Source organism: Salvelinus fontinalis, chromosome 6 (genome assembly GCF_029448725.1).
Source record: "Salvelinus fontinalis isolate EN_2023a chromosome 6, ASM2944872v1, whole genome shotgun sequence".
NCBI lineage: Eukaryota > Metazoa > Chordata > Actinopteri > Salmoniformes > Salmonidae > Salvelinus > Salvelinus fontinalis.
The window spans coordinates 17,386,175-17,400,751 of NC_074670.1; the positions used below are offsets into that span (position 1 = coordinate 17,386,175).

General features: G+C 46.8%; 1 protein-coding gene across 5 annotated transcripts in view; it reads left to right on the forward strand.

The window, feature by feature from the left end:
- Positions 1–14,577, forward strand: part of LOC129857209 (non-homologous end joining factor IFFO1-like) — a 41,631-nt gene that overhangs the window by 17,134 nt on the left and 9,920 nt on the right. For all 5 annotated transcript variants that reach the window (XM_055925237.1, XM_055925238.1, XM_055925239.1 and 2 more), the window contains exons 3-6: positions 1,834–1,929; positions 5,519–5,659; positions 5,771–5,958; positions 6,166–6,292. In XM_055925237.1, the coding sequence (XP_055781212.1) occupies positions 1,834–1,929; positions 5,519–5,659; positions 5,771–5,958; positions 6,166–6,292 (552 nt within the window). The remainder of the gene's footprint in view (positions 1–1,833; positions 1,930–5,518; positions 5,660–5,770; positions 5,959–6,165; positions 6,293–14,577) is intronic.

Sequence of the window (14,577 nt, forward strand, 5' to 3'; positions counted from 1 at the left end):
TGGCCCTACCCTGAGATGGTCAATATAGAATGTTTTACTGTTTGGCCCTACCCTGAGTTGGTCAATATAGAATGTTTTACTGTTTGGCCCTACCCTGAGTTGGTCAATATAGAATGTATTACTGTTTGGCCCTACCCTGAGATGGTCAATATAGAATGTTTTACTGTTTGGCCCTATCCTGAGTTGGTCAATATAGAATGTATTACTGTTTGGCCCTACCCTGAGATGGTCAATATAGAATATTTTACTGTTTGGCCCTACCCTGAGTTGGTCAATATAGAATATTTTACTGTTTGGCCCTACCCTGAGTTGCTCAATATAAACTCAGCAAAAAAAGAAACGCCCCTTTTACAGGACCCTGTCTTTCAATGATAATTAGTAAAAATCCAAATAACTTCACAGATCTTCATTGTAAAGGGTTTAGACACTGTTTCCCATGCTTGTTCAATGAACCATAAACAATTAATGAGCATCGAACGGTCGTTAAGACACTAACAGCTTACAGACGGTAGGCAATTAAGGTCACAGTTATGAAAACTTAGGACACTAAAGAGGCCTTTCTACTGACTCTGAAAAACATCAAAAGAAAGATGCCCAGGGTCCCTGCTCATCTGCGTGAATGTGCCTTAGGCATGCTGCAAGGAGGCATAACGACTGTAGATGTGGCCAGGGCAATAAATTGTATGTGTAACGTGTAACAACACCTGCACAGGATCGGTACATCCAAACATCATACCTGCGGGCAGGTACAGGATGGCAACAACAACTGCCCGAGTTACACCAGGAACGCACAATCCATCCATCAGTGCTCAGACTGTCCGCAATAGGCTGAGAGAGGCCTGTTGTAAGGCAGGTCCTCACCAGACATCACTGGCAACAGTGTCGCCTATGGGCACAAACCCACTGTCGCTGGACCAGACAGGACTGGCAAAAAGTTCTCTTCACTGACAAGTTGCGGTTTTGTCTCACCAGGGGTGATGGTCGGATTCGCGTTTATCGTCGAAGGAATGAGCATTACACCGAAGCCTGTACTCTGAAGCGGGATCCATTTGGAGGTGGAGAGTCCGTCATGGTCTGTGGCGGTGTGTCACAGCATCATCGGACTGAGCTTGTTGTCATTGAAGGCAATCTCAACGCTGTGCGTTACAGAGAAGACATCCTGCTCCCTCATGTGGTACCCTTCCTACAAGCCTCATCCTGACATGACCCTCCAGCATGACAATGCCACCAGCCATACTGCTCATTCTGTGCTTGATTTCCTGCAAGACAGGAATGTCAGTGTTCTGCCATGGCCAGCGAAGAGCCCAGTGCACGTCTGGGACCTGTTGGATCGGTGGGTGAGGGCTAGGGACATTTCCCCCCAGAAATGTCAGGGAACTTGTAGGTGCCTTGGTGGAAGAGTGGGGTAACATCTCACAGCAAGAACATGCAAATCTGGTGCAGTCCATGAGGAGGAGATGAACTGCAGTACTTAATGCAGCTGGTGGCCACACCAGATACTGACCGTTACTTTTGATTTTGACCCCCCCTTTGTTCAGGGACACATTCTAAAATTTCTGTTAGTCACATTTCTGTGGAACTTGTTCAGTTTATGTCTCAGTTGTTGAATCTTGTTATGTTCATACAAATATTTACGCATGTTAAGTTTGCTGAAAATAAACGCACTTGACAGTTTCTTTTTTTGCTGAGTTTATAATCTGGCCTTTTCCAGGAAGTAGTGGCTGAGCTGGTTTACAGGATGTGTGTGAGTGGTGGGGTTGTGTTTGTGCAGGCCTGCGTGTGTACCTGTGTGCATGGACATGCATCTCATGATTATGTGTGTTTTGTTTGTAGGACCTCCAGGAGAGTGAGGGCTGTCAGGATGAGTTGGCTGTCAGAGTGCAGCAGCTGAAGGCTGAACTGGTGCTCTTCAAAGGCCTCATGAGCAACGTGAGTCTACATCTCCAAAGTTCCTCTCAATTTGCACCTTCTCTTATCCAATTGTATTGGTCACATACACATGGTTAGCAGATGTTATTGGTCACATACACATGGTTAGCAGATGTTATTGGTCACATACACATGGTTAGCAGATGTTATTGGTCACATACACATGGTTAGCAGATGTTATTGGTCACATACACATGGTTAGCAGATGTTATTGGTCACATACACATGGTTAGCAGATGTTATTGCGAGTGTAGAGAAATGCTTATGCTTCTAGATCCGACAGTGCAGCAGTATCTAACAGGTCATATCTAACAATTCCACAACAAAACCTGATACACACAATCTAGTAAAGGAATGGGATGAGAATATACAAGTATAAAATATGTGGATGAGCAGCGGCTAAGATGCCATAGATAGTGAAGGATACAGTATATACATATGTAATGCGAGATATGTAAACATTCTTAGTGGCATTATTAAAGTGACTAGTGTTCCATTTATTAAAGTGGCCAATGATATCAAGTCTGTAGGTAGGCAGCCGCCTCTCTGTGCTAGTGGTGGCTGTTTAACAATCTGATGGCCTTGAGATAGAAGCTGTTTTCCAATCTCTCTGTCCCAGATTTGATGCACCTGTACTGGCCTTGCCTTCTGGATGGAAGCAGGGTGAACAGGCAGTGGCGCAGGTGGTTATTGTCCTTGATCTTTTTGCTTTCCTGTGACATCGGGTGTTGTAGGTGTCCTGGAGGGCAGGTAGTTTGCCCCCGGTGATGCGTTGGGCAGACCGCACCATCCTCTAGAGAGCCCTGCGGTTGTGAGTGGTGCAGTTAGTGTACCAGGCGGTGATACAGCCCGACAGGATGCTCTCAATTGTGCACCTGTAAAAGTTATTGAGGGTTTCCGGTGACAAGCCAACATTTTTTCAGCTTCCTGGGGTTGAAGAGGCGATGTTGCGCCTTCTTCACCACACTGTCTGTGTGCGTGGACCATTTCAGTTTGTCGGTAATATGTACACCGAGGACCTTCACTTTCCAACTTCTCCACTACTGTCCTGTCGATGTGGATAGGGGGGTGCTCCCTTTGCTGTTTCCTGAAGTCCACAATCCTCTCTTTTGTTTTGCTGACATTGAGTGAGAGGTTATTTTCCTGACAACACATTCCGAGGGCCCTCACCTCCTCATTGTTGGCTGTCTCATCGTTGTTGATAATCAAGCCTACCACTGTAGTGTCGTCTGCAAACTTGATAATTTGAGTTGGAGGTGTGCGTGGCCACCCAGTCATGGGTGAACAGGGAGTACAGGAGAGGGCTAAGAACGCATCCATGTTGGGCCCCAGTGTTGAGGATCAGCGGAGTAGAGATGTTGTTTCCTACCTTCACCACCTGGGGGCGGCCCATCAGAAAGTCCAGGACCCAGTTGCACAGGGCGGGGTCGAGACCCAGGGTCTCAAGCTTAATGATGAGTTTGGAGGGTACTATGGTGTTGAATGCTGAGCTGTAGTCAATGAACATCATTCTTACGTAGGTATTTCTCTTATCCAGACGGGATAGGGCAGTGTGATGGCGATTGCTTCGTCTGTGGGCCTATTGCGGCTGTAAGCAAATTGGAGTGGGTTTAGGGTGACAGGTAGGTTGGAGGTTATATGATCCTTGACTAGTCTCTCAAAGCACATGATGACAGAAGTGAGTGCTATGGGGCGGTAGTCATTTAGTTCAGTTATCTTTGCCTTCTTGGGTACAGGAACAATGATGGACATCTTGAAGCATGTGGGGACAGCAGACTGGGATAGGGAAGCCTTGCAAGGGTTAACACGTTTAAATGTTTTACTCACGTTGGCCACAGAGAAGGAGAACCCACGGTCTTTGGTAGTGGGCCGTGTTGGTGGCATTGTATTCTCCTCAAAACGCGCAAAGAAGTTGTTTTAATTTGTCTGGGAGCAAGATGTCCGCCTCGGGGTTGGTTTTTCTTTTTGTAATCCGTGATTGTCTGTAGACACTGCCACATACGTCTCGTGTTTGAGCCGTTGAATTGCGACTCCACTTTGTCTCTATACTGACGCTTTGCTTGTTTGATTGCCTTACAAACAGTGTAGTTATTCCCTCCGTATTTGGCCATGTTTCCATGCGGTGGTACGTGCTTTCAGTTTTGAGCGAATGCTGCGATCAATCCATGGTTTCTGGTTAGGGAAAGTTTTAGTTACAGTGGGTACATCTCCTATACACTTCCTTATAAACTCGCTCACCGAGTCAGCGTATACGTCAATGTTATTGTCTGAGGCTACCCGGAACATATCCCAGTCCATGTGATCTAAGCAATCTTGAAGCGTGGAATCCAATTGGTCAGACCAGCGTTGGATAGACCAAAGCACGGGCGCTTCCTGTTTTAGTTTCTGACTATAGGGGTGGAGCTACAAGATGGAGTCATGGTCAGATTTGCCAAAAGTAGGACGGGGGAGTGCCTTGTATGCATTGCAGAAGTTAGAGTAGCAGTGGTCGAGTGTGTATATATAGTTTCGAGTGTGTGTGTGTCGAGTGTGTATATACAGGATATATAGTTTCCAGTTTGCATAAAGTCCAGTGAAGTTCCTTGATGGCCGTCTTGGTATCCGCTTGCAGGGGGATATACATGGCTGTGACGATAACCAAGGAGAGTTCTCTTGCGAGATGATATGGTCTGCATTTGATTGTGAGGAATTCTAGGTCAGGTGAACAAAATGACTTATGTTCTTACAATTACACCATGAATCGTTAATCATGAAACATACACCCCCGCCCTTCTTCTTATCAGAGAGATGTTTGTTCCTGTCGGTGCGATGCACTGAAAATCCCGTTGGCTGTGGCTGTACGGACTCCGACAGCATATCCCCAGCTAGCCATGTCTCCGTGAAACAGAGTATGTTACAATCCCGGATATCTCTTTGGAAAGCAACTCTTGCCCTAATTTTGTCGACTTTTTTATTAACTAGGGACTAGACGTTAGCGAGTAATATACTGGGAAGTGGTGGGTGGTGTGCGCGTATCCGAAGCCTCACTAGATCACCGCTCCGGCACCCTTTCCTCCGATGGCGTTGTTTTGGGTCGGCCTCTAGAATCAGAACAAATGCCCTGGGAGGTGCAGACAAAGGATCCGCTTTGGGAAAGTCATATTCCTGGTTGTAGTGCTGGTTGTGCTGATAAGTTGATGTCTCTCTGATATCCAATAGTTCTTCCCGGCTGTATGTAATAACACTTAAGCTTTTCTGGGCTAACACTGTAAGAAATAATGCATAAAAAAACAAAATACTGCACAGATTCCTAAGGACTTGAAGCGAAGCTGCCATCTCATGTTGCCATCCACACCTAACAGAACCATCATCAACAACTGGTATACATCTTTCTCCTATATACACACACAGCCTCATACTGTCCTGATCTGACTGCACACAAATCATCTGCTCATCGATGACCCTTTTCACTCTCAATATTGTCTGGTTCAATCTCCTGTCCCACTGGGTCCCCTAGTCTGTTTCTCGCACTCTACACAGAGATCACTCCTGGTCTGGTTAGGATGATAACTGTTACTAGGAGACCGTAACCATCTCTCTTTCTGTGTAGAACATGTCTGATCTGGACAGTAAGATCCAAGAGAAGGCCATGAAGGTGGACATGGACATCTGTAGACGCATCGACATCACGGCTCGCCTGTGTGACGTGGCCCAGCAGAGGAACTGTGAGGATGTCATCCAGATGTATCAGGTAGTCTGTCTGTCTTTCTGTCTGACGGTGTCTGTCTGTGTCAGTCTGTCTGTGTCTCTCTCGCTCTCTGTCTATCTGTTTGTCTGTCTAAGTCTCTCTTTCCACTCCTAGGTCTCTAACACCCAGTCTGCCATCAACTGTCGCCCTCGGAAACAGACCCCGCTGTCCGTCAACAGTAGTGAGGGTGATGAGACTATCAGCACTTCGGAGAGCGATGGGGGCCTGCCCAGAGAGGAGGAGCTCTGTGGCTCGTCAGCCAATCAGATCAATGAGGAAATGCAAAGGATGCTCAACCAGCTGTGAGTAACATTACAGGACTGGTGTTTATTACATGTGCAGTTTCTCTTATCAGGCTTCTACAGGTACAACCAGCTTCTACACTCTCTATACTCTACCATAGTAAAGGTATTAGACTGATAAGAAGGAATCTTCCATGTGCAGTTTCTCCAGAGGCCAAACAAACTTTAATAAGCAAATGTGTGTGTGTGTGTGTGTGTGTGTTGCAGGCGGGAGTGTGAGTTTGAAGATGACTGTGACAGCTTGGCCTGGGAGGAGACAGAGGAGACTCTGCTGCTGTGGGAGGACTTCCCAGGATGCACTCTGGCTCCAGAGACCACCCACCAGCCAGGAGAGGTATGGAGCGCTTTAGAATGTTGATGTTTAGGTATTCCATAGTAACTCTATGGGGTTAACTGATGTTAGAACTATGGAAGTAGTACCTTCAACTTCTCATAATTACACATTGAATACTTGGTGCAATACCTTTGTCCAAGTAGTTATATTGTTTTAATGATTTGTACGGACATCTTTATGCAGAGGCTACACAACAGCCCATAGACATTTATCAGGAGTTTCTGTATTCGCAGTTACTCAGTTTATAGCATTGTCAATTGTATTTTCCAGGAAATGATTTTGAGTAGAGCTAGACAGATGAGTCGGGTGAGGGATGGGGTAATGGCCTGCTGAAAACAGGGTTTATTGCTCACAGGCATTGGCCCTGGCTGTCTGATTTCAGTGGTTCTAGTGGTTTAAACTGTCCCAGGGCACTGACCTTCACTCATCTGGGAAATATATTTTAGCAGGCGATTCTTTTCCCCTACACGCTTACACACTCCAAAAAGCTTTTCACTAATGACTGCATGCCTGGAGGCTTGTGTCTGCACACTGACACTCAAACACACTCAAACACATACACACATACACACATACACACATACATACTAGTTAGTGTCTGTTTTCCATTTACCAGTCAGAAGATGTATTTTTAACACTGTGTCTTGTCTCTCTGAGGTAAATAAAAGGGCCTTGTAATTTAATTAGCTGATTACATCGGTAGATTACCTCAGCTATGTGTAACTCTACTGTCTGGTCATGAGGTGTGCCAGGTGTAACTCTACTGTGTTGTACTCTCTGGTCATGAGGTGTACCAGGTGTAACTCTACTGTGTTGTACTGTCTGGTCATGACGTGTGCCAGGTGTAACTCTACTGTGTTGTACTGTCTGGTCATGAGGTGTGCCAGGTGTAACTCTACTGTGTTGTACTGTCTGGTCATGAGGTGTGCCAGGTGTAACTCTACTGTGTTGTACTGTCTGGTCATGAGGTGTGCCAGGTGTAACTCTACTGTGTTGTACTGTCTGGTCATGAGGTGTGCCAGGTGTAACTCTACTGTGTTGTACTGTCTGGTCATGACGTGTGCCAGGTGTAACTCTACTGTGTTGTACTGTCTGGTCATGAGGTGTGCCAGGTGTAACTCTACTGTGTTGTACTGTCTGGTCGTGAGGTGTAACAGGTGTAACTCTACTGTGTTGTACTGTCTGGTCATGACGTGTGCCAGGTGTAACTCTACTGTGTTGTACAGTCTGGTCATGAGGTGTGCCAGGTGTAACTCTACTGTGTTGTACTGTCTGGTCATGAGGTGTGCCAGGTGTAGCTCTACTGTGTTGTACTGTCTGGTCATGAGGTGTGCCAGGTGTAACTCTACTGTGTTGTACTGTCTGGTCATGAGGTGTGCCAGGTGTAACTACTGTGTTGTACTGTCTGGTCATGAGGTGTGCCAGGTGTAACTCTACTGTGTTGTACTGTCTGGTCATGAGGTGTACCAGGTGTAACTCTACTGTGTTGTACTGTCTGGTCATGAGGTGTACCAGGTGTAACTCTACTGTGTTGTACTGTCTGGTCATGAGGTGTGCCAGGTGTAACTCTACTGTGTTGTACTGTCTGGTCATGAGGTGTGCCAGGTGTAACTCTACTGTGTTGTCATGAGGTGTGCCAGGTGTAACTCTACTGTGTTGTACTGTCTGGTCATGAGGTGTGCCAGGTGTAACTCTACTGTGTTGTACTGTCTGGTCATGACGTGTGCCAGGTGTAACTCTACTGTGTTGTACTGTCTGGTCATGACGTGTGCCAGGTGTAAATCTACTGTGTTGTACTGTCTGGTCATGAGGTGTGCCAGGTGTAACTCTACTGTGTTGTACTGTCTGGTCATGAGGTGTACCAGGTGTAACTCTACTGTGTTGTACTGTCTGGTCATGAGGTGTGCCAGGTGTAACTCTACTGTGTTGTACTGTCTGGTCATGAGGTGTGCCAGGTGTAACTCTACTGTGTTGTACTGTCTGGTCATGAGGTGTGCCAGGTGTAACTCTACTGTGTTGTACTGTCTGGTCATGAGGTGTACCAGGTGTAACTCTACTGTGTTGTACTCTCTGGTCATGAGGTGTGCCAGGTGTAACTCTACTGTGTTGTACTGTCTGGTCATGAGGTGTGCCAGGTGTAACTCTACTGTGTTGTACTGTCTGGTCATGAGGTGTGCCAGGTGTAACTCTACTGTGTTGTACTGTCTGGTCATGAGGTGTACCAGGTGTAACTCTACTGTGTTGTACTCTCTGGTCATGAGGTGTGCCAGGTGTAACTCTACTGTGTTGTACTGTCTGGTCATGAGGTGTGCCAGGTGTAACTCTACTGTGTTGTACTGTCTGGTCATGAGGTGTACCAGGTGTAACTCTACTGTGTTGTACTGTCTGGTCATGAGGTGTGCCAGGTGTAACTCTACTGTGTTGTACTGTCTGGTCATGACGTGTGCCAGGTGTAACTCTACTGTGTTGTCATGAGGTGTGCCAGGTGTAACTCTACTGTGTTGTCATGAGGTGTGCCAGGTGTAACTCTACTGTGTTGTACTGTCTGGTCATGACGTGTGCCAGGTGTAACTACTGTGTTGTACTGTCTGGTCATGACGTGTGCCAGGTGTAACTCTACTGTGTTGTACTGTCTGGTCATGACGTGTGCCAGGTGTAACTCTACTGTGTTGTACTGTCTGGTCATGGCGTGTGCCAGGTGTAACTCTACTGTGTTGTACTGTCTGGTCATGACGTGTGCCAGGTGTAACTCTACTGTGTTGTACTGTCTGGTCATGAGGTGTGCCAGGTGTAACTCTACTGTGTTGTACTGTCTGGTCATGAGGTGTACCAGGTGTAACTCTACTGTGTTGTACTGTCTGGTCATGAGGTGTACCAGGTGTAACTCTACTGTGTTGTACTGTCTGGTCATGAGGTGTATCAGGTGTAACTCTACTGTGTTGTACTGTCTGGTCATGAGGTGTGCCAGGTGTAACTCTACTGTGTTGTACTGTCTGGTCATGAGGTGTATCAGGTGTAACTCTACTGTGTTGTACTGTCTGGTCATGAGGTGTGCCAGGTGTAACTCTACTGTGTTGTACTGTCTGGTCATGAGGTGTACCAGGTGTAACTCTACTGTGTTGTACTGTCTGGTCATGAGGTGTGCCAGGTGTAACTCTACTGTGTTGTACTGTCTGGTCATGAGGTGTGCCAGGTGTAACTCTACTGTGTTGTACTGTCTGGTCATGAGGTGTGCCAGGTGTAACTCTACTGTGTTGTACTGTCTGGTCATGAGGTGTATCAGGTGTAACTCTACTGTGTTGTACTGTCTGGTCATGAGGTGTGCCAGGTGTAACTCTACTGTGTTGTACTGTCTGGTCATGAGGTGTACCAGGTGTAACTCTACTGTGTTGTACTGTCTGGTCATGAGGTGTACCAGGTGTAACTCTACTGTGTTGTACTGTCTGGTCATGAGGTGTACCAGGTGTAACTCTACTGTGTTGTACTGTCTGGTCATGAGGTGTGCCAGGTGTAACTCTACTGTGTTGTACTGTCTGGTCATGAGGTGTGCCAGGTGTAACTCTACTGTGTTGTACTGTCTGGTCATGAGGTGTACCAGATGTAACTCTACTGTGTTGTACTGTCTGGTCATGAGGTGTACCAGGTGTAACTCTACTGTGTTGTACTGTCTGGTCATGAGGTGTACCAGGTGTAACTCTACTGTGTTGTACTCTCTGGTCATGAGGTGTACCAGGTGTAACTCTACTGTGTTGTACTGTCTGGTCATGACGTGTATCAGGTGTAACTCTACTGTGTTGTACTGTCTGGTCATGAGGTGTACCAGGTGTAACTCTACTGTGTGGTACTCTCTGGTCATGAGGTGTGCCAGGTGTAACTCTACTGTGTTGTACTGTCTGGTCATGACGTGTGCCAGGTGTAACTCTACTGTGTTGTCATGAGGTGTGCCAGGTGTAACTCTACTGTGTTGTCATGAGGTGTGCCAGGTGTAACTCTACTGTGTTGTACTGTCTGGTCATGACGTGTGCCAGGTGTAACTACTGTGTTGTACTGTCTGGTCATGACGTGTGCCAGGTGTAACTCTACTGTGTTGTACTGTCTGGTCATGACGTGTGCCAGGTGTAACTTTACTGTGTTGTACTGTCTGGTCATGGCGTGTGCCAGGTGTAACTCTACTGTGTTGTACTGTCTGGTCATGACGTGTGCCAGGTGTAACTCTACTGTGTTGTACTGTCTGGTCATGAGGTGTGCCAGGTGTAACTCTACTGTGTTGTACTGTCTGGTCATGAGGTGTACCAGGTGTAACTCTACTGTGTTGTACTGTCTGGTCATGAGGTGTACCAGGTGTAACTCTACTGTGTTGTACTGTCTGGTCATGAGGTGTATCAGGTGTAACTCTACTGTGTTGTACTGTCTGGTCATGAGGTGTGCCAGGTGTAACTCTACTGTGTTGTACTGTCTGGTCATGAGGTGTATCAGGTGTAACTCTACTGTGTTGTACTGTCTGGTCATGAGGTGTGCCAGGTGTAACTCTACTGTGTTGTACTGTCTGGTCATGAGGTGTACCAGGTGTAACTCTACTGTGTTGTACTGTCTGGTCATGAGGTGTGCCAGGTGTAACTCTACTGTGTTGTACTGTCTGGTCATGAGGTGTGCCAGGTGTAACTCTACTGTGTTGTACTGTCTGGTCATGAGGTGTACCAGGTGTAACTCTACTGTGTTGTACTGTCTGGTCATGAGGTGTGCCAGGTGTAACTCTACTGTGTTGTACTGTCTGGTCATGAGGTGTACCAGATGTAACTCTACTGTGTTGTACTGTCTGGTCATGAGGTGTACCAGGTGTAACTCTACTGTGTTGTACTGTCTGGTCATGAGGTGTGCCAGGTGTAACTCTACTGTGTTGTACTGTCTGGTCATGAGGTGTATCAGGTGTAACTCTACTGTGTTGTACTGTCTGGTCATGAGGTGTGCCAGGTGTAACTCTACTGTGTTGTACTGTCTGGTCATGAGGTGTGCCAGGTGTAACTCTACTGTGTTGTACTGTCTGGTCATGAGGTGTATCAGGTGTAACTCTACTGTGTTGTACTGTCTGGTCATGAGGTGTGCCAGGTGTAACTCTACTGTGTTGTACTGTCTGGTCATGAGGTGTACCAGGTGTAACTCTACTGTGTTGTACTGTCTGGTCATGAGGTGTACCAGGTGTAACTCTACTGTGTTGTACTGTCTGGTCATGAGGTGTGCCAGGTGTAACTCTACTTTCTGGTCATGAGGTGTACCAGGTGTAACTCTACTGTGTTGTACTGTCTGGTCATGAGGTGTGCCAGGTGTAACTCTACTGTGTTGTACTGTCTGGTCATGAGGTGTACCAGATGTAACTCTACTGTGTTGTACTGTCTGGTCATGAGGTGTACCAGGTGTAACTCTACTGTGTTGTACTGTCTGGTCATGAGGTGTACCAGGTGTAACTCTACTGTGTTGTACTCTCTGGTCATGAGGTGTACCAGGTGTAACTCTACTGTGTTGTACTGTCTGGTCATGACGTGTATCAGGTGTAACTCTACTGTGTTGTACTGTCTGGTCATGAGGTGTACCAGGTGTAACTCTACTGTGTGGTACTCTCTGGTCATGAGGTGTACCAGGTGTAACTCTACTGTGTTGTACTGTCTGGTCATGAGGTGTACCAGGTGTAACTCTACTGTGTTGTACTCTCTGGTCATGAGGTGTGCCAGGTGTAACTCTACTGTGTTGTACTCTCTGGTCATGAGGTGTACCAGGTGTAACTCTACTGTGTTGTACTGTCTGGTCATGAGGTGTACCAGGTGTAACTCTACTGTGTTGTACTGTCTGGTCATGAGGTGTACCAGATGTAACTCTACTGTGTTGTACTCTCTGGTCATGAGGTGTACCAGGTGTAACTCTACTGTGTTGTACTGTCTGGTCATGAGGTGTGCCAGGTGTAACTCTACTGTGTTGTACTGTCTGGTCATGAGGTGTGCCAGGTGTAACTCTACTGTGTTGTACTGTCTGGTCATGACGTGTGCCAGGTGTAACTCTACTGTGTTGTACTGTCTGGTCATGAGGTGTGCCAGGTGTAACTCTACTGTGTTTATACTGTCTGGTCATGACGTGTGCCAGGTGTAACTCTACTGTGTTGTACTGTCTGGTCATGAGGTGTGCCAGATGTAACTCTACTGTGTTGTACTGTCTGGTCATGAGGTGTGCCAGGTGTATCTCTACTGTGTTGTACTGTCTGGTCATGAGGTGTGCCAGGTGTAACTCTACTGTGTTGTACTGTCTGGTCATGAGGTGTGCCAGATGTAACTCTACTGTGTTGTACTGTCTGGTCATGAGGTGTGCCAGGTGTATCTCTACTGTGTTGTACTGTCTGGTCATGAGGTGTGCCAGGTGTAACTCTACTGTGTTGTACTGTCTGGTCATGACGTGTGCCAGGTGTAACTCTACTGTGGTGTACTGTCTGGTCATGAGGTGTACCAGGTGTAACTCTACTGTGTTGTACTCTCTGGTCATGAGGTGTGCCAGGTGTAACTCTACTGTGTTGTCATGAGGTGTGCCAGGTGTAACTCTACTGTGTTGTACTGTCTGGTCATGAGCTTTACCAGGTGTAACTCTACTGTGTTTTACTGTCTGGTCATGAGGTGTGCCAGGTGTAACTCTACTGTGTTGTACTTACTGTCTGGTCATGAGGTGTACCAGGTGTAACTCTACTGTGTTGTACTGTCTGGTCATGAGGTGTGCCAGGTGTAACTCTACTGTGTTGTACTGTCTGGTCATGAGGTGTACCAGGTGTAACTCTACTGTGTTGTACTTTCTGGTCATGAGGTGTACCAGGTGTAACTCTACTGTGTTGTACTCTCTGGTCATGAGGTGTGCCAGGTGTAACTCTACTGTGTTGTACTGTCTGGTCATGAGGTGTACCAGGTGTAACTCTACTGTGTTGTACTGTCTGGTCATGAGGTGTGCCAGGTGTAACTCTACTGTGTTGTACTGTCTGGTCATGAGGTGTGCCAGGTGCAACTCTACTGTGTTGTACTGTCTGGTCATGAGGTGTGCCAGGTGTAACTCTACTGTGTTGTACTGTCTGGTCATGAGGTGTGCCAGGTGTAACTCTACTGTGTTGTACTGTCTGGTCATGAGGTGTGCCAGGTGTAACTCTACTGTGTTGTACTGTCTGGTCATGAGGTGTGCCAGGTGTAACTCTACTGTGTTGTACTGTCTGGTCATGAGGTGTGCCAGGTGTAACTCTACTGTGTTGTACTGTCTGGTCATGAGGTGTACCAGGTGTAACTCTACTGTGTTGTACTGTCTGGTCATGACGTGTGCCAGGTGTAACTCTACTGTGTTGTACTGTCTGGTCATGAGGTGTACCAGGTGTAACTCTACTGTGTTGTACTGTCTGGTCATGAGGTGTACCAGGTGTAACTCTACTGTGTTGTACTCTCTGGTCATGAGGTGTGCCAGGTGTAACTCTACTGTGTTGTACTGTCTGGTCATGAGGTGTACCAGGTGTAACTCTACTGTGTTGTACTCTCTGGTCATGAGGCGTGCCAGATGTAACTCTACTGTGTTGTACTGTCTGGTCATGAGGTGTGCCAGGTGTAACTCTACTGTGTTGTACTGTCTGGTCATGAGGTGTGCCAGGTGTAACTCTACTGTGTTGTACTGTCTGGTCATGAGGTGTGCCAGGTGTAACTCTACTGTGTTGTACTGTCTGGTCATGAGGTGTGCCAGATGTAACTCTACTGTGTTGTACTCTCTGGTCATGAGGTGTGCCAGGTGTAACTCTACTGTGTTGTACTGTCTGGTCATGAGGTGTGCCAGGTGTAACTCTACTGTGTTGTACTGTCTGGTCATGAGGTGTGCCAGGTGTATCTCTACTGTGTTGTACTGTCTGGTCATGAGGTGTGCCAGGTGTATCTCTACTGTGTTGTACTGTCTGGTCATGAGGTGTGCTGTCCATACAGACACCTTCTGTTTACTGCATTCTGATGTGTTATAAATGTGCTGAAAGGGATTTCTGCTCCAATCTAATACAGGGCATTTCTGTAACAACCAATACTCACACACGCAGACACGTCTTCTTAAAGAACCAATACTCACACACACACCCATCTTCATAAAGAACCAATACACACACACACACACACACACACACACACACACACACACACACACACACATCTTCATAAAGAACCAATACTCACACACACAGACACATCTTCATAAAGAACCAATACTCACACACACAGACACATCTTCATAAAGAACCA